Source organism: Peromyscus eremicus, chromosome 7 (assembly GCF_949786415.1).
Source record: "Peromyscus eremicus chromosome 7, PerEre_H2_v1, whole genome shotgun sequence".
NCBI classification, from domain to species: domain Eukaryota; kingdom Metazoa; phylum Chordata; class Mammalia; order Rodentia; family Cricetidae; genus Peromyscus; species Peromyscus eremicus.
The window spans coordinates 72,030,743-72,052,722 of NC_081422.1; the positions used below are offsets into that span (position 1 = coordinate 72,030,743).

Here is a 21,980-nt window from a genome sequence, read left to right on the forward strand (position 1 = left end):
ACACACACACACACACACACACACGTCATCTCCACTCCAAAGAAAGCCACTACCTAACATATATAGTGTATAAGCAGAGGTGTCTACAAATTCAGGCACAATACAGAGTAACCAGGACGCAAAGGAGTGTGTCAGTTGGAGAATCTCAGTCATGCAGACAAAAAGGAAGAATGAATGGAGGACCAGAGCATAGTAGTTAAGGACCATCCATACACATGAAGGGTGTGGGGCAGGCACAATATGGTAAGGTTAGTGAGTAGCGGAGGTTGAGTGAGTGGGGGAAAGTTTGACTGAGTTTTTTGTTTTTTGTTTTTATTCCAGCTGTGTGCTAGAGATAGACGCCATTGTCTGTCTCAGTTTTAGATATCATCTAACCTATGCACATGCCCACTCACATACATCCCACTGTGGAAATCACAGCTATACCATGGTCCCAAGCTCTTTGATGGGCACATTGAATATAAAGGCAGTGAGAAATATTCTTATCATGCCTTCATTGACCAGTGTTTATTAAATGTGATTAGTGTTTATTAAATATTAACTCTAAGACAAGTGTAGAAATTCATACCTATAATTCCAGAACTCAGGAGGCTGAGCCAAGATGAACTCCAGGCAGTCAAGGCCTGGTCAGGTTACATAGTGAGATCTTGTCTCTAAATAAGTACATAATAAAAATGTAACTACAGTCTAGGAGAAAGGGTATAATAAATGTTTTCTGCCCTCTGTCCATGAATGAATCATCTAGTTACTGCATATATTTATCCAGTTGCAAAACATTAATCGAACAATTATTCCAGGGCAAGGCGCCATCTTACCTTCATTCCCACTAAATCCAGTTCGAGTGCCTGTAGCCCGCATGGTAAAGCTCTCCTGAGCAGTATTCTGACCAGTGCTGGATGAATCTTAGGTTCTGAAGGTGGGGGAATTTCTGAAGACAACTCCCCACACTGCCCACTTGGACATAGTCACAAGACTCTTCTGCATAGTAAATGATGTCTGTGCCAACCAGATCCCGTTGGCAAATAGTTAACTTAGAGGATTTGCAATGATTGCATACATATGCCAAACCCCTTTGTAGACACATGAATTCATGTAAATAACCAGCAGTCAACTCTATGTACATCCATGCCATGTGGAGTCGTACAACACCCATTAAAAAGTATTACTCTAACTTTATACATAGAGTTGAGCAGGCATTTCAGCTGACTCCCTAGAGTTAATTTTTTTTTTTTTTTTAATCTCTCACCGTTTTGTAAGCATGAGGCCCTTCCCGCCTAAAAACTAATCTGGTCGGCTTTTCATTAATTCAAACGATCGTTTGGGTTTTTTTGTTTTTTTGTTTTTTTCTTGACCCGGATTTTATCTCTTGGGACTAAGACTTCCCCGTCCTTATTCGCTGCTAGCCAGGCCACCCGCTGACGCCCACGGCCTCAGCCCCGCCCCCGCCCCCAGGCCCCGCCCCCGCCCCGCCGCTTCGGTCCCCGCCCCCCTCCGTCGCAGCCTATAAAATCCGGAGCCCGGCGCGCGGAGCGGCAGGCGAGTCACTGGGCATGCTCGGTGCTGGCGCAGCTTCGGGTCGCAAGTAGGAAGCCCGTGCACGACACCGGCGGCGCCGAGTGGAGCGCTGCCGCGGCGGCCTGGGCCGCAGGGCCGGCGTGGGAGCGCGAGGCCGGGCGGCGGCGAGAGACCGCGTCCCGGGCTGTCACCCGCGCGGCGGGGTCCGAGCCGGAGCGGGAACGGACGGGACGCCCGCCGCGCGGCCCGAGGGCGCCCCCAGGGCGGAGCTGCGGCCGGGAGGAGGAGGAGGAGGAGGAGGAGGAGGACTCGGCCATGGGGCTGCTGTCCCAGGGCTCGCCGCTGAGCTGGGAAGAGACCCAGCGCCACGCCGACCACGTGCGGCGGCACGGCATCCTCCAGTTCCTGCACATCTACCACGCCGTCAAGGACCGGCACAAGGACGTGCTCAAATGGGGTGACGAGGTGAGCCCGCGCGCCTTTGTTCGGCCAGGCCGCCCGCGGCCCCGTCGCTGGCCGGGCTCGGCGCTGCGTCTCCGGCTCATTCATTCACGTCCGGACGAAAGCGGCTCGGGTACTGGGAGGGCCTGAGCGGGAAGTGTGTGTGTGTGTGCGTGTGCGTGTGCGTGTCTGTCTGTCTGTCTGCCTCCCGCCGTCCCGTCACACAATTCGCCTTGGAGATAAGTGTGAACGGGACTGACTCGCCCCGGTTAGCTTGCTATCACGTTTCATTTCTCCAGGGTGTTTGCTTTGGCCCCCCATCATCTAGGTCCTTTTAAGCGACTGTCACATCTCACACCTGTCCACAAACTTTAGTTAGATATTTAAGGAAATACATTTCTACATCTAAGGGTTTGGGGCTGCCTCCCTACACGGAAGACCCAGCTATCCCGTTTAACTGTAAAGGCTTACAACTCAAAGGTTAGGTAAGACCGGTTAGATCCTGCCGCTAAGCATTACCAGTCAGTGCCGGATGAAATCGGCATGATCTCTGGGACCTGTTTGTTGAAATCATCTGAAATTGGCAACGCTAAAACTGTTGTTTATTTAGTTTTATGTACTCCCTGTTTTTAAAAAAACACCTTGATAGAAGATAATAAAGTTAAATGGACTCTTGAGGAGTCCGTCCCTTTGTTGTGTGGGTTTGGCATTTACCATAGATAGGGTGCCACTCCTATAATAATAGTACCCTTGGGCTAAGTTTCAAAGTGTTGCTGCACCAGCATGGGATATCTTCCTGCAAAAAGTTAGTTTATCTGTATCTAATGTTGGTAGATGACTGCTATCTGCAGCTGGAAGAATTGTTCTGGGACTAGGAAAATATAAGGACTAATAATTCACATTTCTACAAAAATTGTGTATCATTCTTCCCAGGAAAGGGACACACAACATGTTGGGCAGTTCTCCAGTTTTAATCTAAAGTTTGTTGTCTATTTACAACGTCTGACAGTTAGTTATTCGTTTGTGTTTTGTGGGTCATTTACAGGGCAGGGACATGCTTCTCAATCACTTGTTTTTCCTAGGGCCTAACCGTGTGCCTGGTATGGTTGGCAGCAGGTCATTGTGGCATCCTTTAAAGTTCTCTTGGAACTTAGCCATGTTTGAGCAATCAAAAATGTACTTTTGCATCTTTTGACGTTTAACTGGGACTCTATACTCCATAAAAAGAAAAGGACGGCCATTAATGTCTTTGTTGCAGGGAGAACTGCATCCACAGGAGATGTTTAGTGCGCTTGAAGCACAGCTGTTCACTCCAGAGTCTCCTTCCTCCTCTCCTTTTCTCTAACCTGGATCCTTTTCTCTTTAAAAATAAATAAATAAATAAAATGCTCCCCCTGTTGGCAAGAAGCGCATGTACAACTACCTGTTTCAAGTGACTTGCCCTTGCTGAGGTAAAGAGCTGTAGAGTAGGACCTCAAGTGACAGGCTTTGGTGGCTCGAGTGTTGGCATAGGTTTGCCTTCCTCCCCACAAACGATAGAGGGGAGCAGAGAAGCCTGGCAATACTGTGCACTTGTCTTCTGTTTAGGCCCAGCATTCCAGCCAGTTAACACTTACCTTTTTTAAAGAGATTTCTTCTGTGTAGCTCTGGCTGTCCTGGAACTCACTCTGTAGACCAGGCTGGCCTTGAACTCGGAGATCTGCCTGCCTCTGCCTCCCGAGTACTGGGATTAAAGGCATGCTCTGCCTCCTGAGTACTGGGATTAAAGGCATGCTCTGCCACCACCCAGCCAGTTAACACTTCTTGAAAAGAGGATATTAGGCAGGTCTGTTGAGACGTTAGACTTCAGAGGTGTAATCCTCTAATAAGTTGTCTGGGTAAAATGGCTCCTACGTTAAATGATGTCAAGGATGTTCTGTGAAAACGTAGTGGCTGCTGAAACTACATTCCCAAATTTCTTTTTGCAAATATTCTGTCATAAGTGACATAAGCTGATAAGCCTAATTTTCTCCAGCCTTCCAGTGTTGAGAGTTTACTTGGAAATAGCCTGACACCGGAAGAATTAGAACTGCGAAAAGTTCCTAGATGATAAACAGGAAAAGTCCCTACCCTGCTGTTACTCCTGAAAGGGCACTTCAGTGAAGCATTGGTCTCCTTCTCCAGGAGTTTCACTCTTGCCTTTGACCTTTGGAGTACAGACACTGAACCTCCCTTCCACATTTCTTCTAGCAGTCTCATGCTGCAGTTTTTGTTGATTTCAGCCTTGTGTACAAGAGCTAGAAGTCAGTACAAGTCCTTGTGCACAGTGGGGACTTACTGTTGCACACCCTGAAGAATTGTCTGAAGGCTAGTCAGTTCCTTACGGATACAAGTGGAGAAAGGTGTGGTGAGTGCTAGGGGCCCTGCAGATGAGATAGTCCTGCTGGATAGAAGTGTTTTATTTTTTTATTTTTTTTTCAAAGATTTATTTATTTATTTATGTATACAGCATGTATGACTGCAGGCCAGAAGAGGGCACCAGATCTCATTACAGATGGTTGTGAGTCACCATGTGGTTGCTGGGAATTGAACTCAGAACCTCTGGAAGAGCAGTCAGTGCTCTTAACCTCTGAGCCATCTCTCCAGCCCCCAGAAGTGTTTTAGATGTGAGACGTTGCACTGGATAGGCGTGATACCAAATACTACTTTACAACAGCAGTTTTCAACCTGTGGGTCATGACCCCTTTGGGGGGTCACATGTCAGATATCATGCATATCAGATTTATGCTTCATATCAGTAGCAAAATTACAGTTATAAAGTAGCAAGGAAATAATTTTATGATTGGGGGTCACCACAAAATGAGGAGGAGCTGTATTAAAGGGTTGCAGAAGGGAACCCTTTAATTGGGAAGGTTGAGAACCACTGCTCTACAAGGTTTGATGTTGCATCTGTCCAGCCTTGGACTTGGTTGGAAAAAAACAGAAAGAACTGCAGCCAAACCCTAGAACTGGTCATGGTTGTGTTTGGAAGAGAGCCTGCCACTTCAGAAATATGCGGCTCTGTGTATGAGGACAGTGTTTATATCTCCACATGAGAAAGAACCCTGTGTTTAGGGTTCGCCAAGCTGAGTTGGATCTTGAACCTACTTGCTTTGCTTTCTCTCATTTCTTCAAGCTTTTACAGTTCAAGTACGTATAGTTTGGAGATATATCTATATCTATCTATCTATCTATCTATCTATCTATCTATCTATCTATCTGGTGGTTGGTTTGTTGCCCTTGGAACCATGGCTGGCTTTGCTATTTTGTTTTTCTTCCTGCATATGCCTATTTCACCTTTAATATGACCAGACTTAGTTCTCGCCAGCATTTATTATGCTGTTTCTTTGGGAAATGGAAGTTTGAACCTGAAGAGCAGGTACAGGTTTTGTTTATAGCTCAGTGTGCATACGTTGATGGAGGAAGCTGGGCGTGGTGGTACATGCCTTCAACCCTCAGCATTCAGGAGGCCTAGGCAGTCAGGTCTCTGTGAGGTCAGCCTGGTCTATGTATTGAGTTCCAAGATAGCTGGGGCTACATAGAGAGACCCTGTCTCACAGAAAGTAACAAATACCAATGCAGGGCTAGGAACACAATTCAGTCATGGAGTTCTTTCCTAGGATGCACAGGGCCCTTGTTTCCAATCTCCACCATTCCCAGAAAATAATGGGAATTTATTGATCTGGGAAATCTAAAATGCGTATAGCAATAACTTCTTTTTAATGTTACTGTCAGCTGTGTGTACAGCCTTGTCTGTTACTTAGTAGCAGAATTGAAACCTGATTCTAAAGTTTGGCATGTTACCAAATCTCCTTTTACAGCACTCAAACTAGGCAGGTCATGGAGCTGTCAGGATGTATAAAAGATGTCATGATGTGCAGAGAGCAAGTGAAGTTCTGAGTGAACATGTATTGTTTGACTTGAGTCATGTCAAGGACCAAGACCTCAGACTCAATGGGAAATTGGCAAAACCTTCCTCTGGTCTGAGTGTGAACATTGACAGTGTGTGCAAGTAGAGTGTTTTTACATCCTGAGACCGCTCACCTCCTACAGAGACCTCCTACAAGACTAGCTAATCTACACACACACACACACACACACACACACACACACACACACACCCCTGTGCTCACCTACAGAGACCTCCTACCCTCCCCCACCCCCATGCTGTACATAAGGAACACATGGAGGTTTCTGGTTGGTGCTGTAGTTGGTGCTGCCCCATCAGAGCGAGCACAGCCTACCTGACCCTAACTTTTCTGTACTTGTATCTGTGTGTCTGCCCTTTCTTCATCTCTGCCCCAAATGTAAAGATGAGACCTTTGGCTGGGCGGTGGTGGCGCACGCCTTTAATCCCAGCACTCGGGAGGCAGAGCCAGGCGGATCTCTATGAGTTCGAGGCCAGCCTGGGCTACCAAGTGAGTTCCAGGTAAGGCGCAAAGCTACACAGAGAAACCTTGTCTCAAAAAACCAAAAAAAAAAAAAAAAAAAGATGAGACCTTTCTTAAATAATATATATTAATAAAAATGTTAAACAGTAAAAAGTTTTAATGCACAAAAAGAAAGCAATCATTTTCATATTTTTAACCAAATGCAGTAGTTCTTAAAGAATATGTCTTCCCCAAACCTGGTTGTTCCAAGTTTTCTTCTTTATCTCAAGGACATGCTCAGCAAGCACACTACCACTGAACTCTATATCCCCAGCCCTTTTTTAAAAATTTGAAACAGGTAGGGTAGGCCTTGAACTTGTGATCTTCTTGTTTCAGTCTTCCAGGTAGCTAGGGTTATAGGCTTGTACCACCAGGCCTCACTTTATATCTCATTTAAGTAACCATAGTCATTGTGGGTGAGACATTCCATATTAGTTGTTTTTTGTTTTGTTTTTGCAACCAGATCTGTTCCATTAGCTTAGTAGATTATGGTGGAATTTTAAAATGGCTCAACAGTTACGAGCACTTGTTACTTTCCCAGAGAACCCAGATTCTATTACCAGTACCCACATGGCCTCTCAGAGCCATCTGTAACTCCAGTCCCAGAGGATACAGCACCCTCTTCGGGCCTCTGAGGGTACTACACTCATGTGGTACACATACATACACATACACAAAACAATAGGATGATAATAATGAAATAGCATTTCAGAATCTCAATTTATTTCAGAACTCAATAGTATTTTAGAACTACGTTTATTGATTTACTAAAATATACTGTTGAACACAACTCATTTTTTTCTTTTTTGAATTTCATTTATTTTAAACTTTATCATTAAAAAAAGTTGCATATAAAAGAAAAATCACAGACCAAAATTAGACCAGACCCAAAGACCCAACAAACTTCTGTTCTGTTAGAATAGTGTCACCACTCTAGAGAAGGTGGGACCTGGGAGAATGGAGCTGATAAATGAGGTGGACAAAAGTCTCATGCAAAAGCCAACTTTATTCAGAGCCTCAGACAGTTTATACTCTGAAGGTTAAGAAAATCACAAGAGTAAAGTGTCCAGTCACAAGGATAAGCCACACATGGCAAAAAACAAAACAAAACATGTTTTCCATAGAGGCGTAGAAAGGATAGTTTAAACAGTTAATTGAATAACATCAGCAAGCAATAATGAGTCATCTGAAGTCAACTCACTCCTATCTAATACATGTAGGAGGAGCATGAAAACACATTCCAAGAACAGTTCCATGTTTTGAAGAAACTGAGGTCACAAGACTCTTGTTTCCTTAGAGTTTTCTCACAAGCACTGAGAATTCTCTCACATAACTCCATTCTTGGGCTATGTTCTGACAGAATAGCTTTCCAGAACAAACTGAAATTTCATGTTGGATTTTGTACTTTGACATTTGAATGAATGAATGTGTGTGTGTGTGTGTGTGTGTGTGTGTGTGTGTTTGTATCCACTACCAAAAATGAATAGAAGTAGAAAAGAGATTAGTTTTATATCCTTTCATAATTTGTGTGCATTACCTTCATTCTGTCTTTCTTTATCTCTTAATGTTTATTTAGCTTTTTTGTTCTCTTTCCTATATATTATACTGTACACATGTACATTTGTTTGTATATATTGGCTAGATTCCAAATATAAGGGAGACTATGAGAGGTTTTTTTCTTTCTGGGATTGTGTGACTTCGCTTAATATTATACATTCTGAGTCCATCCGTTTTCCTGCAAGTTATGTGATCACATTTTTCTTTAGAGCTAAATTGTGTGTGTGTGTGTGCGTGTGCGCACGTGCGTGTGTACATGTGTGTACACATACACTATATGGATGCCAAATTTTCATTATCCATTCACCTGCTGATGGACAACTAGGTTGATTCCAATTCCTTTCTGTAATGGATAAAGCAATGATAAACAGGGGGTGCAAATATCTCTATGGTAGAGTATAAAGTTCTATGGGTAAACGCCCAGGAGTAAAATACCTGGGTCATATGGTATTTCTATTTTTAATTTTTTGAGAAATCTTCAAACTGATTTCCATAATGGCTGTATTAATTTTCATCCCCTGCCAACAGCGAATAAGGTTCCTTTCTCTCCACATCCTCTCCAACATTTGTTGTGATTTATTAATGATAGCCATTCTGAATGGAGTGAGGTGGTATCTCAGAGTAGCTTTAATTTGCATTTTCCTGATTGCTAGGGGTATTGAACAGTTTTTAAATAGTTATTGACTATTTGTGTTTTGTTTTTGAACTATTTGTGTTTTATTTTTGAACACCGTCTGTTTAGTTCATTTGTCCATTCACTGAATGACTTATTTCCTTGGTATTTCATTTTTTCAATTTTTGTAAACTCTGAATATTAACTTCTGTCTGAAGTGAAAACAGTTTATTTCTTAATAGGCATTACAAAGATTCTGGTTTTCTCTCTCACTCCATTCCCTCACTCCATATGTTTATGGAATGAGGGATTCCATAGAAAAGGAAGGCAGCTTGTGTAGTGTGTGTGTGCATACATATGTATTTGTTTATGCTGAATGTTGCTCCAGTGTTTGTTGAACGACTAGCCTTCCTTCACTTCCAGAGGTGTACTTTCTCACTGTTAGATGTCGTTTTAGTTCTGTATTTGTTACACTGTCCCCTGATCTGTCTTTGTGCTGATAACATTTTCCTTTAATTTCTGTAGAGAATGAAGTCAAGAAATACCATCTGTTTGTTTCTTAGTTTAAACTATTCTACATACATTGACTTTCTATGAGTTTTACAGCCAGGTAAACAGTTTGTATAAAAAATAAATAAACCCTCATGAGATTTTGATCTCATTAGGACGCTACTGAGTACACATATCAGTTTGAGAGTTGGTACCTAAGCAATATTGAATCTTCCTTCTCACAAAGACATACTTCTCTCCTCTTGTCTACATCTTCAGTTTCTCTCAGTGGTGTTTTATAGTTTTTGATGTATTGGTTTTGCACATACAAGACCAGATACACTTACTGATTTCTGAATTTGTCTTTTATCCTGCACCCTTACTAAATTCACCTTTTTGAACACATTGAATTATAATAATTAGTGTGGTTCTGACAATTGCTTTTGATGTTTCAGGTCACCTGCCATAGGTTGGCCCCAATCCTCATTTTGCGTATGCTTCCATGTTTTGAATGCCTTCCATGCTTGTGAATTTTACCTAGTTAGGTGCTTAGTGTTTACATATTCTTATATGCATTCATAATACTTCTGGAATATAATTATTTAGACTGAGGATCTTTTAAAGGAGTTGTTTTTAATAGCTAATGAGTAGCTCCAGAAAAATCTGCATACTTATGCATCCTCGACCCAGTATCCCTGAATTAGGATTTGGTTAGAGTCAAATACCTGTGTCGCTTTGGGTGCTTCGGCATAACATGACTTAGTGAATTCTTGAGGAGGCTCTGCAGACTCTGAGGGCTTTTCTTGTCTGTTAGGGTTTTATATTACTTTTTGTTTGAGTAAGAGTAGGAAATGGAAGCCTCCCCACTTTGTTGTCCTTACAACTCTGTTCTCCTTTGTCTCTACTCTGTCCAAGCTAGCTGTCTTCCTGGTTCTAAGAACTCAATAACCAAGGTTCAGCTGAGTTTTTCTTGTTTGTTTTGGTATTCTTTTGTTTTGTGGTGCCAGAGATTCCAGTCAGGGCTTTGTGCATTCTGAGCAAGTGCTTTTAATACCTTTTAAGTGTTTTAGAATGTTCTAAATGCCATATAAATTTTGAAAATCATGGAATGCACACAACAAATATTAATTCTTCTAGGTCATCTGATAATAACCTGAAAAATGAGTTAGTAATGGTTCATAGAGAAGACAGGCTCACACTCAAGCATGTAGTATTTGCTATCAGAGGTTTTTATTTGTATGCTTTTAGGGTTTGTTTGTTTGTTTAACATTTGTGTTGTAGCACCTGGGTATCAAACCCAGAGCCTTCACACATGTGAGCAAGAGCTCTTCTTCCCTAAGAGGTTTTTTTTTTTTTTTTGATACATCATAGTAAGTAACCAGAAGACCTGGCTGTGGTCCTGGTCTGTCCTAGGAGAGTTTGTGGTCCTACTCTGTTGGACTGTCTTGTAGTGCTCTGTATTCAGATTGCGTGTCTGTTATGGTCAGGGTTTTATAATTTAACTAATTTCCACAATAAGATAATAAAAAGTACCCTGATCCTGAGTGGTGTGGTACACATGCCTTTAATCCCAGCACTCGGGAGGCAGATCTCTGTGAGTTTGAGGCCAGCCTGGTCTACAGAGCGAGATCCAGGACAGGCACCAAAACAACACAGAGAAACCCTGTCTTGAAAAAACAAAAGTACTCCGAAGACACATGTTCCTGAAGACACAAATGTCCACACACATCTACCATCATCTTTGTAGTCCTGCAATATCCTTTTAAGATTGTTAAGTCCTTCGTTTCTAAAAGGCATACTGATTTAGCAGAAACTATAAAGTAAGGGACTCCTGAATATTTTCCGTGAAACTCTTAGAAACCATTAAAAATCTGAGGTGTAGATTGGGGAAATGGCTCAATTAATAAAATGTTTGTCACAGAGTGTGAAGACTTGAGTTCGAATCCCTGGACTCATGTAAAAGCCAGCTGTAGAAGTTCAAGCATCTGTAATCTCAGCGCTCTTACAAAGACGTGGGAGGTCTCAAACAAACTAGAAGACAAGGACCGACACAGGAATGTGCATCCGTATGTGTACATGTTGCACACAACAAAACTGGGATATGATTTTTATCTCATTGAAATTAACGACAGGAGTTAGAGCATCATGGAGCTGGCAAGGGTCCATGTGTCTGTGGAATCGGCCACACTTCTCTAAGTGTTGATGATACTTAAAAGAAAACAGCAGTGACTGTAGAGCTCGGAAAGTTAATAAAAAAAAAATCTTCATGGAGGTTATTCTCTGAGAGCTGAAAGCCTCAGACATCTAAAGGGGAATTAAAACTACTTTATTGCTGGTGGACCAAGAGTTAGCTAAGTCTAGGGCTTAGGATCCGTTAACCCTTCTAGTCAAGTAGAATAAGAACCAGGAAGTAAATAGTCCTGAAAATACAAAGTTCATGTACTTCACTCCCAGCTCCTACCCGGAGATGACTTATTCTGTACTCCATTCTGAAGAGCTTGGTTGCCTAATTGCTTGGCTTAGAATGAACTATGGAAAATGGATTGAGGTGACAAAGAGCAGGAGTCAGTTGGCCACCCTGTAACTCCAAGTGACTTGCTTCATTATAACTAAAAAATGAAATTGCCTGAAGAAGTCTGTAGAACTAATAAAAAGTGTCTTACTGCTAACAGAAGAGAGCATAGTCGGTTTCAGAGTCCCACTCATGTATGGAGAGGTTGGTTAAGCCTGTGTTCTAAAGAGGCAACCTTGGGTACCAAGATTGCATTTAGGTAAAGGGTGCTTCTGGGAAAACAGAGTAGGTAAGGCAGTTTATCTGGTGCAGTGAGTGGCCACTTTAGGAGGGGTCAGTGTGTGGGGACTGCAAAGTTCCCCTGAAGAAGTGACACAGGAGTGCCCTGGCTGACCTCATGTGGTTACTGGAGAAGCAGAAAGGCAAGTGTGCCTGCAGCATGGTGGGAGGGGTTGGATGGAGGATGCCAGTTGGCCTAATGGTCCTAGGAGGGTGTTGGGGAATTTACTGTGAGCCCTTGAATAGTTTGGAACAGGGGAGTGATTGATCTGTGCAGTGAAGGGTGCTGGGTCAGCCTAGTTGCACATTTTGTAACTTCCAGTTAAGTAAGACCAGACCTAAAAGAAAATTCCAAGTGAAACAGTATTTTTGTCACCTGAATGAGATATTCCTGTATTTTCTCTGTTGCAATAAATACGTATTCTCTAGTATTAATCATATCTACTATATGTAGTAGGAAGTTTTTCTGTGTCTTGGCCAGCCAGGGGTCAGGACAGATCTCTCCCACTTGCGTCCCCCAAGTAAACACACAGAGGCTTATATTAATTATAACTGCTTGGCCATTAGCTCAGGCTTATTACTGACTAGCTCTTACACTTAAATTAACCTATAATTCTTATCTGTATTTAGCCACGTGGCTTGGTACCATTTCTCAGTTCTGCCTTGCTATCTTGCTTCCTCTGTTTCTGGCTGGTGACTCCTGACTCAACCTTCCTCTTCCCAGAGTTCTCTTTGTCTACTTCCTGCCTGGCTACTGGCCAATCTGCATTTTATTTATCAACCAATTAAAGCAACACCATATTCACAGCATACAGAACAACATCCCACAACATTTCCCCCTTTTCTGTCTAATCAAAATGGAAGGTTTTAACTTTAACATAGTAAAATTACTTATAGTAATTTTATCAAGCAAGTTATCAAGCAAGAATTACAGTTATAATATCTAGTCTACTTGTATTTGGCAAAATTAAAGAAAATATTCTATCTATCCTATATTTGTGAGTCTAAAGTTTCATATCTAATTTATCTTTTATCATAACCAAGGAAAATTATAACTATCTAGTCTTCAACTACATCAAAGACCCCAGAAGGCTATAATATTACCTAAGTGAATAGGAAATGCATTATAAGCAACTTCTAAAAATCTGGAAATAACAGCTTCCTGCCTGGACAGTCATCCAAAGTTCCTCTGTAACTTTGGGGCATCCATCTTCAGCCTATAGGTTTAGAGTCTTAGATTTCTCAGTTGTTTCTCTCTGTGTCCTGTAGAATGTCTGTCAGTTTCTTCTGCGAAGCAGGAACCTGAAGGACCATCTCGCCTTGCAAAGTTCAGCAGTTACCTTCCTATGTGTCCTGCATGTCCAGTCAATACAATATTTTGTCAAGCAGTCCAGGCAAGAACAGTTTCTTGCCCAAATGGCTATTTTTGCCAAGAAGAAGATAAACTCCATATGGAGTGTCTTCAACGCCCATTTTCCTCTTTGAAGTAAATTGGTGCTACCAGGAGCAGACATATCTCACTGTACAGAAAGTCTAAGTTTTTAAAACATTTTAAATGCCATATTCTGTAGGTCTTTGAAGTGTTTGGAGATTACCTAACTAACTGAAATATATCTATGTATACCTAGAAAACTAACATAACTATAAGTTTGATTACCATAGAAGACTAACTATTAATCTGTATTTCTTAATTATGAGTTACATAAACATAATACCTTAAACGAGAGTAGAAATATATATATATAAAATAATAAAATTATACTATTTGAATTTGTAATAAACTAAAATCTATAGCAATGTAAAACATTTTAAACAAGTTGCTCTTTAAAAGTAGATTCAATAATCTACCCTTTCATCCTATCATATCTATATCCTATCCCCCTTTTTTCTTTTAGAAAGATATTGAGTATGACCAATAACAATTTGTAACCAATCTCTAACAAAGACAAATATCCATAATCCATTTTTTGGGAATGTGGGCATAGTTTTCTAGTCTACTTCCTCCTGTTTGAGGGCACTGGCAATCTTAGGGGATCCTGACAGTTCCAGATAATGTTCAAATCCTGGGCAGACCGGCTATAGCCTTTGTTGACAGGTACCATCTGTCTAGGTTCAGGAGGTCTGGAACAAATCCATAGCCTCTTGCTTCCTGTGGAAACAAAAGCAGAGCCTCATTTCCAAAGCAACATATCCAAGTTTGAAGTCAAGATACCTTTAAAATACATATATTGATTTAACTCAGTAGCCTTTACAATCAAATGTCTCTCTGCAGTTAAAAATCCCAAAGACAACACAATCTAGATTCTCTATGTAATATCCATCTTTTTTTTGTTTTGTTTTGTTTTGTTTTGTTTTTTCGAGACAGGGTTTCTCTGTGTAGCTTTGCGCCTTTCCTGGAACTCGCTTTGGAGACCAGGCTGGCCTCGAACTCACAGAGATCCGCCTGGCTCTGCCTCCCAAGTGCTGGGATTAAAGGCGTGCGCCACCATCGCCTGGTAATATCCATCTTTATTGGTTTATTTTTTATATTACTTTTACTGCCTCTTTAAAGACTTTATTTTTTAAAACTTTTTATTTTGTTATGTAACTGTCTATATTCCTTTTCCTCTCTCTTTCAAGCCTATGTACATTTTTACACACACTGTAAACTGTTTAGGGTTTATCTCATCTGAATCTGTCTTATTGTGAATCTATTGCTTTAAATTAGTCTTATTGTGAATCTATTGCTTTAAATTAGTCTTATTGTGAATCTATTGCTTTAAATTACAGCAGCTAGTACTGAAATGGCAGCTTTGGGTGCTGTCTCCACCCACCTCAGCTTTCCAACATGGCGGAACTACGTTTACCGCCAGCTCTGTGGGAACCATGTTCATGGCTGACACTAAAGCAGTGGGCCTATGCTTCCATGCAGCAGCATATAGCCCAAAAGCCTTATCTTTCTTTCCTTTTTTTTTTTTTTTTTTTTTTTTTTTTATGTCTGTACTAGCAAAAACTATATCCACCATGCACCATGCTGCATAGCTTGCAGACACCACTGTATATAGTGGCAGGAATTCACCATGCTGCACTTAAGCCTATATGCTATGAACCCTCCATACCGTAGTTCAAGTCTACACTCCACAGCATCTGTGTACCTTGGCGTCTCTATATCTTGACTCACATGAGACATGAAGTAGAAAGCTGTTTTTGGCTCCATTATTGTGTGTTTAGAAGTCCTTTTTAGGGCTAGAGAGATGGCTCAGAGGTTAAGAGCACTGACTGCTCTTCCAGGGGTCCTGAGTTCAATTTCCAGCAGCCACATGGTAGCTCACAACCATCTGTAATGAGATCTGCTGCCCTCTTCTGGCCTGCAATCATACATGCTGTATACATAATAAATAAATTAAAAAAAAAAATCAGGTCTTGCCTTAAAAAAAAAAAAAGCCCTTTTTAAACTCTTTTAGGTCTTATGGAAATTCAAGAGCCCCATGTTGGTACACCAAATGTAGTTGGAAGGTTTCCTGTGTCCCGCCTGGCCTGCGGTCAGGACAAATCTCTCACCCACAGTCCCACAGCCTTTTATAAAATAATCACACAAAGGCTTAATATTAATTACAAACTCTATGGCCATTAGCTCGGGCTTATTACTGACTAGCTCTTACACTTAAATTAATCCATAATTCTTATCTGTGTTTAGCCACATGACTTGGTACCTTTTCTCATTTCTGCCTTGTCATCTTGCTTCCTCTGCATCTGGCTGGCAACAGCCTTCCTCTTCTCAGAATTCTCCTTGTCTGCTTGCCTGCCTATACTTCCTGCCTGGCTACTGGACAATCACTGTTTTATTTATCAACCAATCAAAGCAACATATATTCACAGCATACAGAATGATATCCCACAGCAACCATGACCACCAAGATGTTGTAATCAACATTTGAAAAGCTTTATGCCCCTGCTGTAGAGCTAGGAAACAATGAGCACTGGCCTGCAATGGCAGTATGTTTGGTGCCGTTCTCTCTGGGGCCTGTGGAGTTGGTATTATCTTCATATTACTTAAAAAAATAAAACAAAACACCAGAAAAGTGAGGCATGTGGTTCCCAGGTTTCGCAGGACGGTCTGTACTCATCACTGTTCCCCCTAGGTTGCTGCCCAAGTAGGCAGGAGCAATGATGGTGTGTACAGACTTCACTACAGATCAGGAGAAGAGGGGGCAGGGGACAAGTGACAAGTAGTACCACTCCTTGTGAGGATAGGAATGCATCACAGAACCATAACAGAGGCAAACTTAAACATAGGCATATTTCATTATCAGATGGCCAGTAATTCTCAGTGAGATGCCTGTACTCAAGAGAATGACTCTGTTCATTGTGTACATAGTAAATTCCTCAATTGGAGCACAAAGGCTGCAAGTTGAGTGCATGACTGCAACCTTCCCAGCCAATCTGCTGGCAAGCTGGCTCTATGAAAAGGCAAAGACAGGACCAGCCCTTCCTAAGATACTGAGGCTGAGCTTGCTTTATAGGTAGGCAGCCTGTGCTGAACCAGAGACTCTTAAGAGATCTGTAGGCATGATTCAGCTTGTCTAAATGTCCCAAGTCATGTTTAAAGCAGGCTGGGATGACTCTGATGGTCAGTCTGCTAACATCAGGTACAGCTTTGGAATGGACCCTGACACTGCTTTGTGAGCTGTGATTAACAAAGAGTACCTGTGTTCAGACTCTTAACATTTTGGAATGGCAATTCAGTGTTTGGGAGAGTGGGGGCTGGCGTTCCTGTCATCCTGTCTCTTGAGTACAGCAGGTGCTTTGGAGTTACCTGTTTTGAGTCCCTGTCGCTTATGCATGATATGGTTCCTAGGAATTAAACCCCAAGTTTCTCCTGTTTCTCACAGCATTTAGGACAAGGTAAATACATGGTACACGGGGATATGTTTACTCACCTCTCTGAGTGAGAACAGCTATGAGCGCTCTCTCCAGTAATAGGCATGCTTCTGTGCTAAAGCCTTAAAGGCCCTTGCACTTAGGAGAGTCACTGCAGAGTGCACAGCTCTCACACTCTTTAGATGGTGACCTCACCCCCCCTCCAGCTCTGCCTGCTTCCAGGCAGTTGATTGAAAACGGCCTCTGAGTAGGAACCAGAGTTCTCTGTGTCCTATCCTCCACATACATGAGACTAGAACTCTGACAGGGGAATATAGGAGTTCATTTGTCCTTGAAATCTAGAAACAGAGTTGTTTTGAGGTAAATACCTGCTTATATTTACAATACTGCAAGTTATTGGTGGCCAAAGCATGCATCACATTGGTAACCTGATACATTTCCTTCTTAGGTTTGAGCAAGAAGACTAGTTAGGTTCATAAACAAGGTAGGGCTTCATACATGTCAGAAAATTTAAAATGACATGCCAAGAATTATTGCATGACTTAAAAAAGAATAGCTAACATAAATTAAGAGGCCCAGAAAGTGGATGTTTTATGTCATCCATAAAGCATGAAAGAGCAGGGGCGGCAGGATAGGGCTTAGTGGATAAAGGAGGCTTGTCCCGCAGCCCTGATAGCCTAAGGGTGACTCCTGGAACCCACGTCGTCGGCAGAGGAAGTCAGCTCCTAACCTGTATATACATAAGCATCCTGACATGCCCCAGACCATAGATTAGTAAGTGTGGGAGATTGGGAACATGAGGGAGATCCACACTCATGGCTCCTTTGTGCCACTGTGGGTGTGTCTAGGTCAGAGTTCTGGTATCTCTTGAGTTCCTGTCCTTTGTACAGGAATAGAAATGTTCTAGTCTGTACTATTTAACTGAAAATTTCCTTTATGTTAATGAAAGTCTAAATAACCATATGGAGAACGTGATCTGTTTGTGAGAGTCACAATCATATTTTCTTCTTAAAGTCTTGATTTTTCACATGGGCCTCTTCTCACTAAAGTAGGCATGGGAAAAATTTCCTCTATGGGCCAAAGTGACTCAGAGAGGTAAGTCTGCCTACAAGAGAAGTTCACTTATGCAGTGTTAAAACAGAGGTTAATAATTAATATGAGATTAATAATTAATAAAAAGACAACTCTGGAAGCTACTGTCCTGATCAAGCATGCCAGATGCTGACCAAAGATCAGAGCAGGGTGAGGCCAATTTATTTTGATTTCTAAATATCTAAACTTGCCCTAGAGTGTATTATATAATTCTGTGGCATAAATTGTCATTGAAGTGTATGTGAGGGGGAAGGGGAGCTATTGTCTTATGATACATGAGGTGTTTTTGGATTCCACTAAAAACCTTTTTGAGGCATGAACAATTTATTGTTTCATTTCACCAGTTTACAGTACTACCATATTATCACAGGCGGAAAACCACAGAAGTTTGCACTTTGTACTCCAAAACCGCTAAACATGATCAAAAATGTAGTAGTTTTGATATTTATGATAACACTAGAGTCCACCTTAAATCAAAATCTGACCCATCTCAAAGTTTGGTGTGAAAATTTCTGTTAGGATTTTGTCCTAGTCACTGTTCTGTTGCTTCGTGAAGAGACACCATGACCGTGGTAGCTCTTTAAAAGGACAGCAATTAATTGGGGGTTTGTGGGTAAGTCCATTGTCATCATGGTGGGCAGCATGATGGCACACATGGCCCTGGAGCAGTAGCTGAGAGCTACGTCCTCATCCACCAGCCACAAGAAGAGAGAGTCTTAGACTTTTAAAATCTCAGAGCCCACCCCCAGTGACAGACTTCCTCCAACAAAGCCACACCTACTCCAACAAGGCTACTTCTTTCTTAGTCCTTCTATTCCTTTCAAAGAGTTCCACTCCCTGGTGACTAAGCGTTCAAGTACACGAGTCTATAGGAGCTGCTCTTATTCTAACCAGCACAAATTTCCCATTCAGTTTTACACTGTGCTCAGCATAAATGTTCTTGGTTTTGACATTTAGATTCTCCCTACTATGGGGTGATTACAAATTAAGTAATATCACTGTGGCTCTCACCTACAGGGCTTCAAGTTTGGGTGTCAGGCTGGATGTGGAAATGGTGCTGTCCAACTTGGTGGCTGAGAGTGTGCCCCCAAAATAAGTTACTAATACTTTCTGTGTAAGGAATCTTTCCCGAGACCCCAGCCATGAGCCCAGGGTTAAGAGTTTGTGATTTAGAGGAGAACTATTATGAGATGATGTCCAGTTTGTGAGCTCATGCCACATCTACTGGGAAGACAGCAGCTCCCCAGGAGTGGGTAGAGACGTAGAGTATCCTGAAGGAAGTTGTACTTACATAGCAGGAATGTTCTGTAGACACTTACCTTTGTGTGTGGCCAGTGTCTCTTCAAGGTATTAACTTAAGTTTAAACGATGCATCCTCTGGAAAGCCCTCTGGATCCCTAGATTTAATTAGGCCCTGTTACTCTACATACATACATACTCTACACCATTCAGTTAATTTAGTTTTCTAGTGGTTTTGACTGTCTTTCTAGCTGTAGTGTAATGTTAAGAGCAAAAGCTGCATCTCCCAGACTCTTCAGTGTTCCCAATACCATCTCAGGATTTTGTTGAAGAATGAAAGAACAAAAGAAATAATGTTAGGCAGAATGGGCAGCTGGACCATGCCTTAGATCTAGAAAACAGTTTCCCCACATAACAAAACACTAATAAGCATTTTGGGGAAGAACTCCAACCACCACTAATTAGTCATCTTTTCTCACAGAATGGCTGTGGATTGTCCAGGAGTTGATGTAAGGAGAAATCTGGGTCTCCGTGGGAGTGCTGGTGCTTCTAGCAATAGAGTCAAGCTACTGCATAGGCTGGAAGAGAGCTAACAGTGGGGTGGGAGAGGGCTGGCCCTGAACCTGGCTTCTGCCCTACACTGACGTCTAGGGTATAAACAGTACCCACCATATACACTGTAGGCGGAAATAGAGTACTTTGTGGCTCCTTACACATCAGGTACTGGGTTCCTTCTCTCCAGGGGTCAGGTGCATGCTGGGTGGGTTAAACACCTTTGAGTGCAGAAATGGCTTAGTTGTCATTCATATGGAAGCTGAAAAAAAGAGTTTTCTCAAAGTATACTCTTTCTCTGGGAAACTTCCCGTTAGTCCTAGGCTAATGAATCACTTCTTCTTTGCTCAAGTAGAAACCAAGAAGGCAGTGCTTTGTAAAGTGCCCAGCATGCCTCAGTGTCTAGCTCCCTTCCCAGGGTCTTCAAAACTTATAAAACTAAGAGGAGGTAGAAATTTTAATTTATACTACTGACAAGTACCACTTACGGGCTTTATGTAAGTCCTAAGATTTTGAGTAGGATTACTGTTATTTTAACCTTTAATACTACAAATATTTGCTGTATGTCTGTTCTGTATTCAGTATATTACAGACTACTTAGATCACTCTCAATTAAGATTCTTTATTTTTATTAATATAATTTTACATGAACATAAAGATGCTCACCTTTGCTCAAACCTGCATTATAACTTAGAATTACATGTCTGGTTGTTTCTGGCAACCATAAAGCAGAGTTCACAATACCCTTTTATATGTGCCTTTGTCCTGATTCAACAGCTCAGAGACATTTGAGACTAGATTTGTATGTCTCTGGTCTTGATTCAGATGTTGAAAGATGGTAGTGACTATCTAATGGAATAAAAATCATTGTCAACAATAGAAATGTCAGGGATCTGAGGGTTAATGCATAGATTTAAAAAGATAGCAAAGTGGGCAGGCGTTTTTACTGGTCCCTTTCTCCATTTGGAAGGATAACTCATGGGTCCTGGGCAGCCATGTTTCAAATTCTGTGTTGGGAGTTGTCTGCGTTTTATGGAGCATAGACGTTTGGTGCTGGTGTGTGCTGAGTGTTTTGTTTCTTCCTCTGCTACTTCTGGGATGTGCTTTGATTGCATGAAATTGAATTAGTCACCCTGCAACCCATTTATAATGTTTTCAGAATGGTGCTTATGAGATGTTGCTGGGAATCTGGCTGTACAGCCCAGTCAGAGTTAGAGAATTGGCATATTCACTCCTTAATCATTAGGGTTAGTTAAATCAAGTTTAATTGCTGCTCACAGTGAGAGATTAACACATAATTATAATACACTGTAATAAGAGTTACGGGACTGATCTTTGTCAGAAGTAACGATATAGCAAGGTTTTGGGACTGTGCGTAGCTGAAATCAGAGAAAGAAAAACCTCATGGAAGGGCGACTACTGTCGCTAGTTATCCCAAGTGCTGCCTAGGTGACCTCACTGAATTTTCCCTGCTCTAACATGTTCTTCTTGGAGGGTCAGGTACCTGTGGGTCAGAAGTCCCTGTTCGGGTGGACTAGCTCACAATAATCCATCCTCAGTGCCCCAATACCGGAGAGTTGCCATGACAGCAACTGGAAAGACCATGAAAGAAGTAAAAAGTGAGTTCCCAGATACTCTCTGCCTGTTCCTGGGGAAGGCATGGACTCTTCCCTTTCTTAGCCCATCCCTCCCTCCTATTCTCCGTAACCTCCTGACCCCCAGGTGTTGAGAAGTTGATTTGTGGGTTTATCCAGCACTTCTGGCTTAAGCCTTTTCAAACTTTATCTTCCTGATAATTTAACACTTCACTTCTTGGACATCTTCCCTTCTCCAGTAGCACTCAGTCTTGTAGGTCCCACATTTATGAGGGGTAAGAAGGACCTACTTTGGGGGTGGTGACTGAAAACACAATGTGTTATTCCTTGGCATAGAAGGCTTCCACACTGTTGCCTTATTGTCTCTTTAGCTTTCTTTCTCTCTTTTATCAAGGAAGCAGTTAGGAAAGGGGTGAAATCCAGGCTCGTCATGTAAACCATTGGTTGTAGCTTTAGGCATCAAGTATGGGAAGCTTTGGCTCACTGTATCATTGTTATCCTTATTTAGGTGACTGAGCCAAGCCCCATTTTAGCCCAGCTTTGGTTGTTAGAGATTCCATTAGCACTTTGAGGTGACGGGCTGTGCTGGCCTCACGAAATGAGCAATTCTGAAGACTGCTGTGGAAAGGCAAGAGGAGAAAAAGCTCATTTTGTTTTATATTTATTTAGTTAAAATTGAAAAGTTCTCAGGAACTTTTATAAGATTTCATTCAAACTTAGGCCTTATAAAAAAAAGTCAGGTTTGTTTTTTTTCTCATGTAATAATTATTCTGATATTTTCTATTCTG

General features: G+C 41.8%; 1 protein-coding gene across 1 annotated transcript in view; it reads left to right on the forward strand.

The window, feature by feature from the left end:
* The first annotated feature begins 1,796 nt into the window (after positions 1-1,796).
* The window catches only part of Gclc (glutamate-cysteine ligase catalytic subunit), a 44,398-nt gene continuing 24,214 nt past the window's right edge, over positions 1,797-21,980 (forward strand). The window contains exon 1 of the mRNA XM_059268259.1: positions 1,797-1,980. Within this exon, the coding sequence (XP_059124242.1) occupies positions 1,831-1,980 (150 nt within the window). The 5' untranslated portion in view covers positions 1,797-1,830. The remainder of the gene's footprint in view (positions 1,981-21,980) is intronic.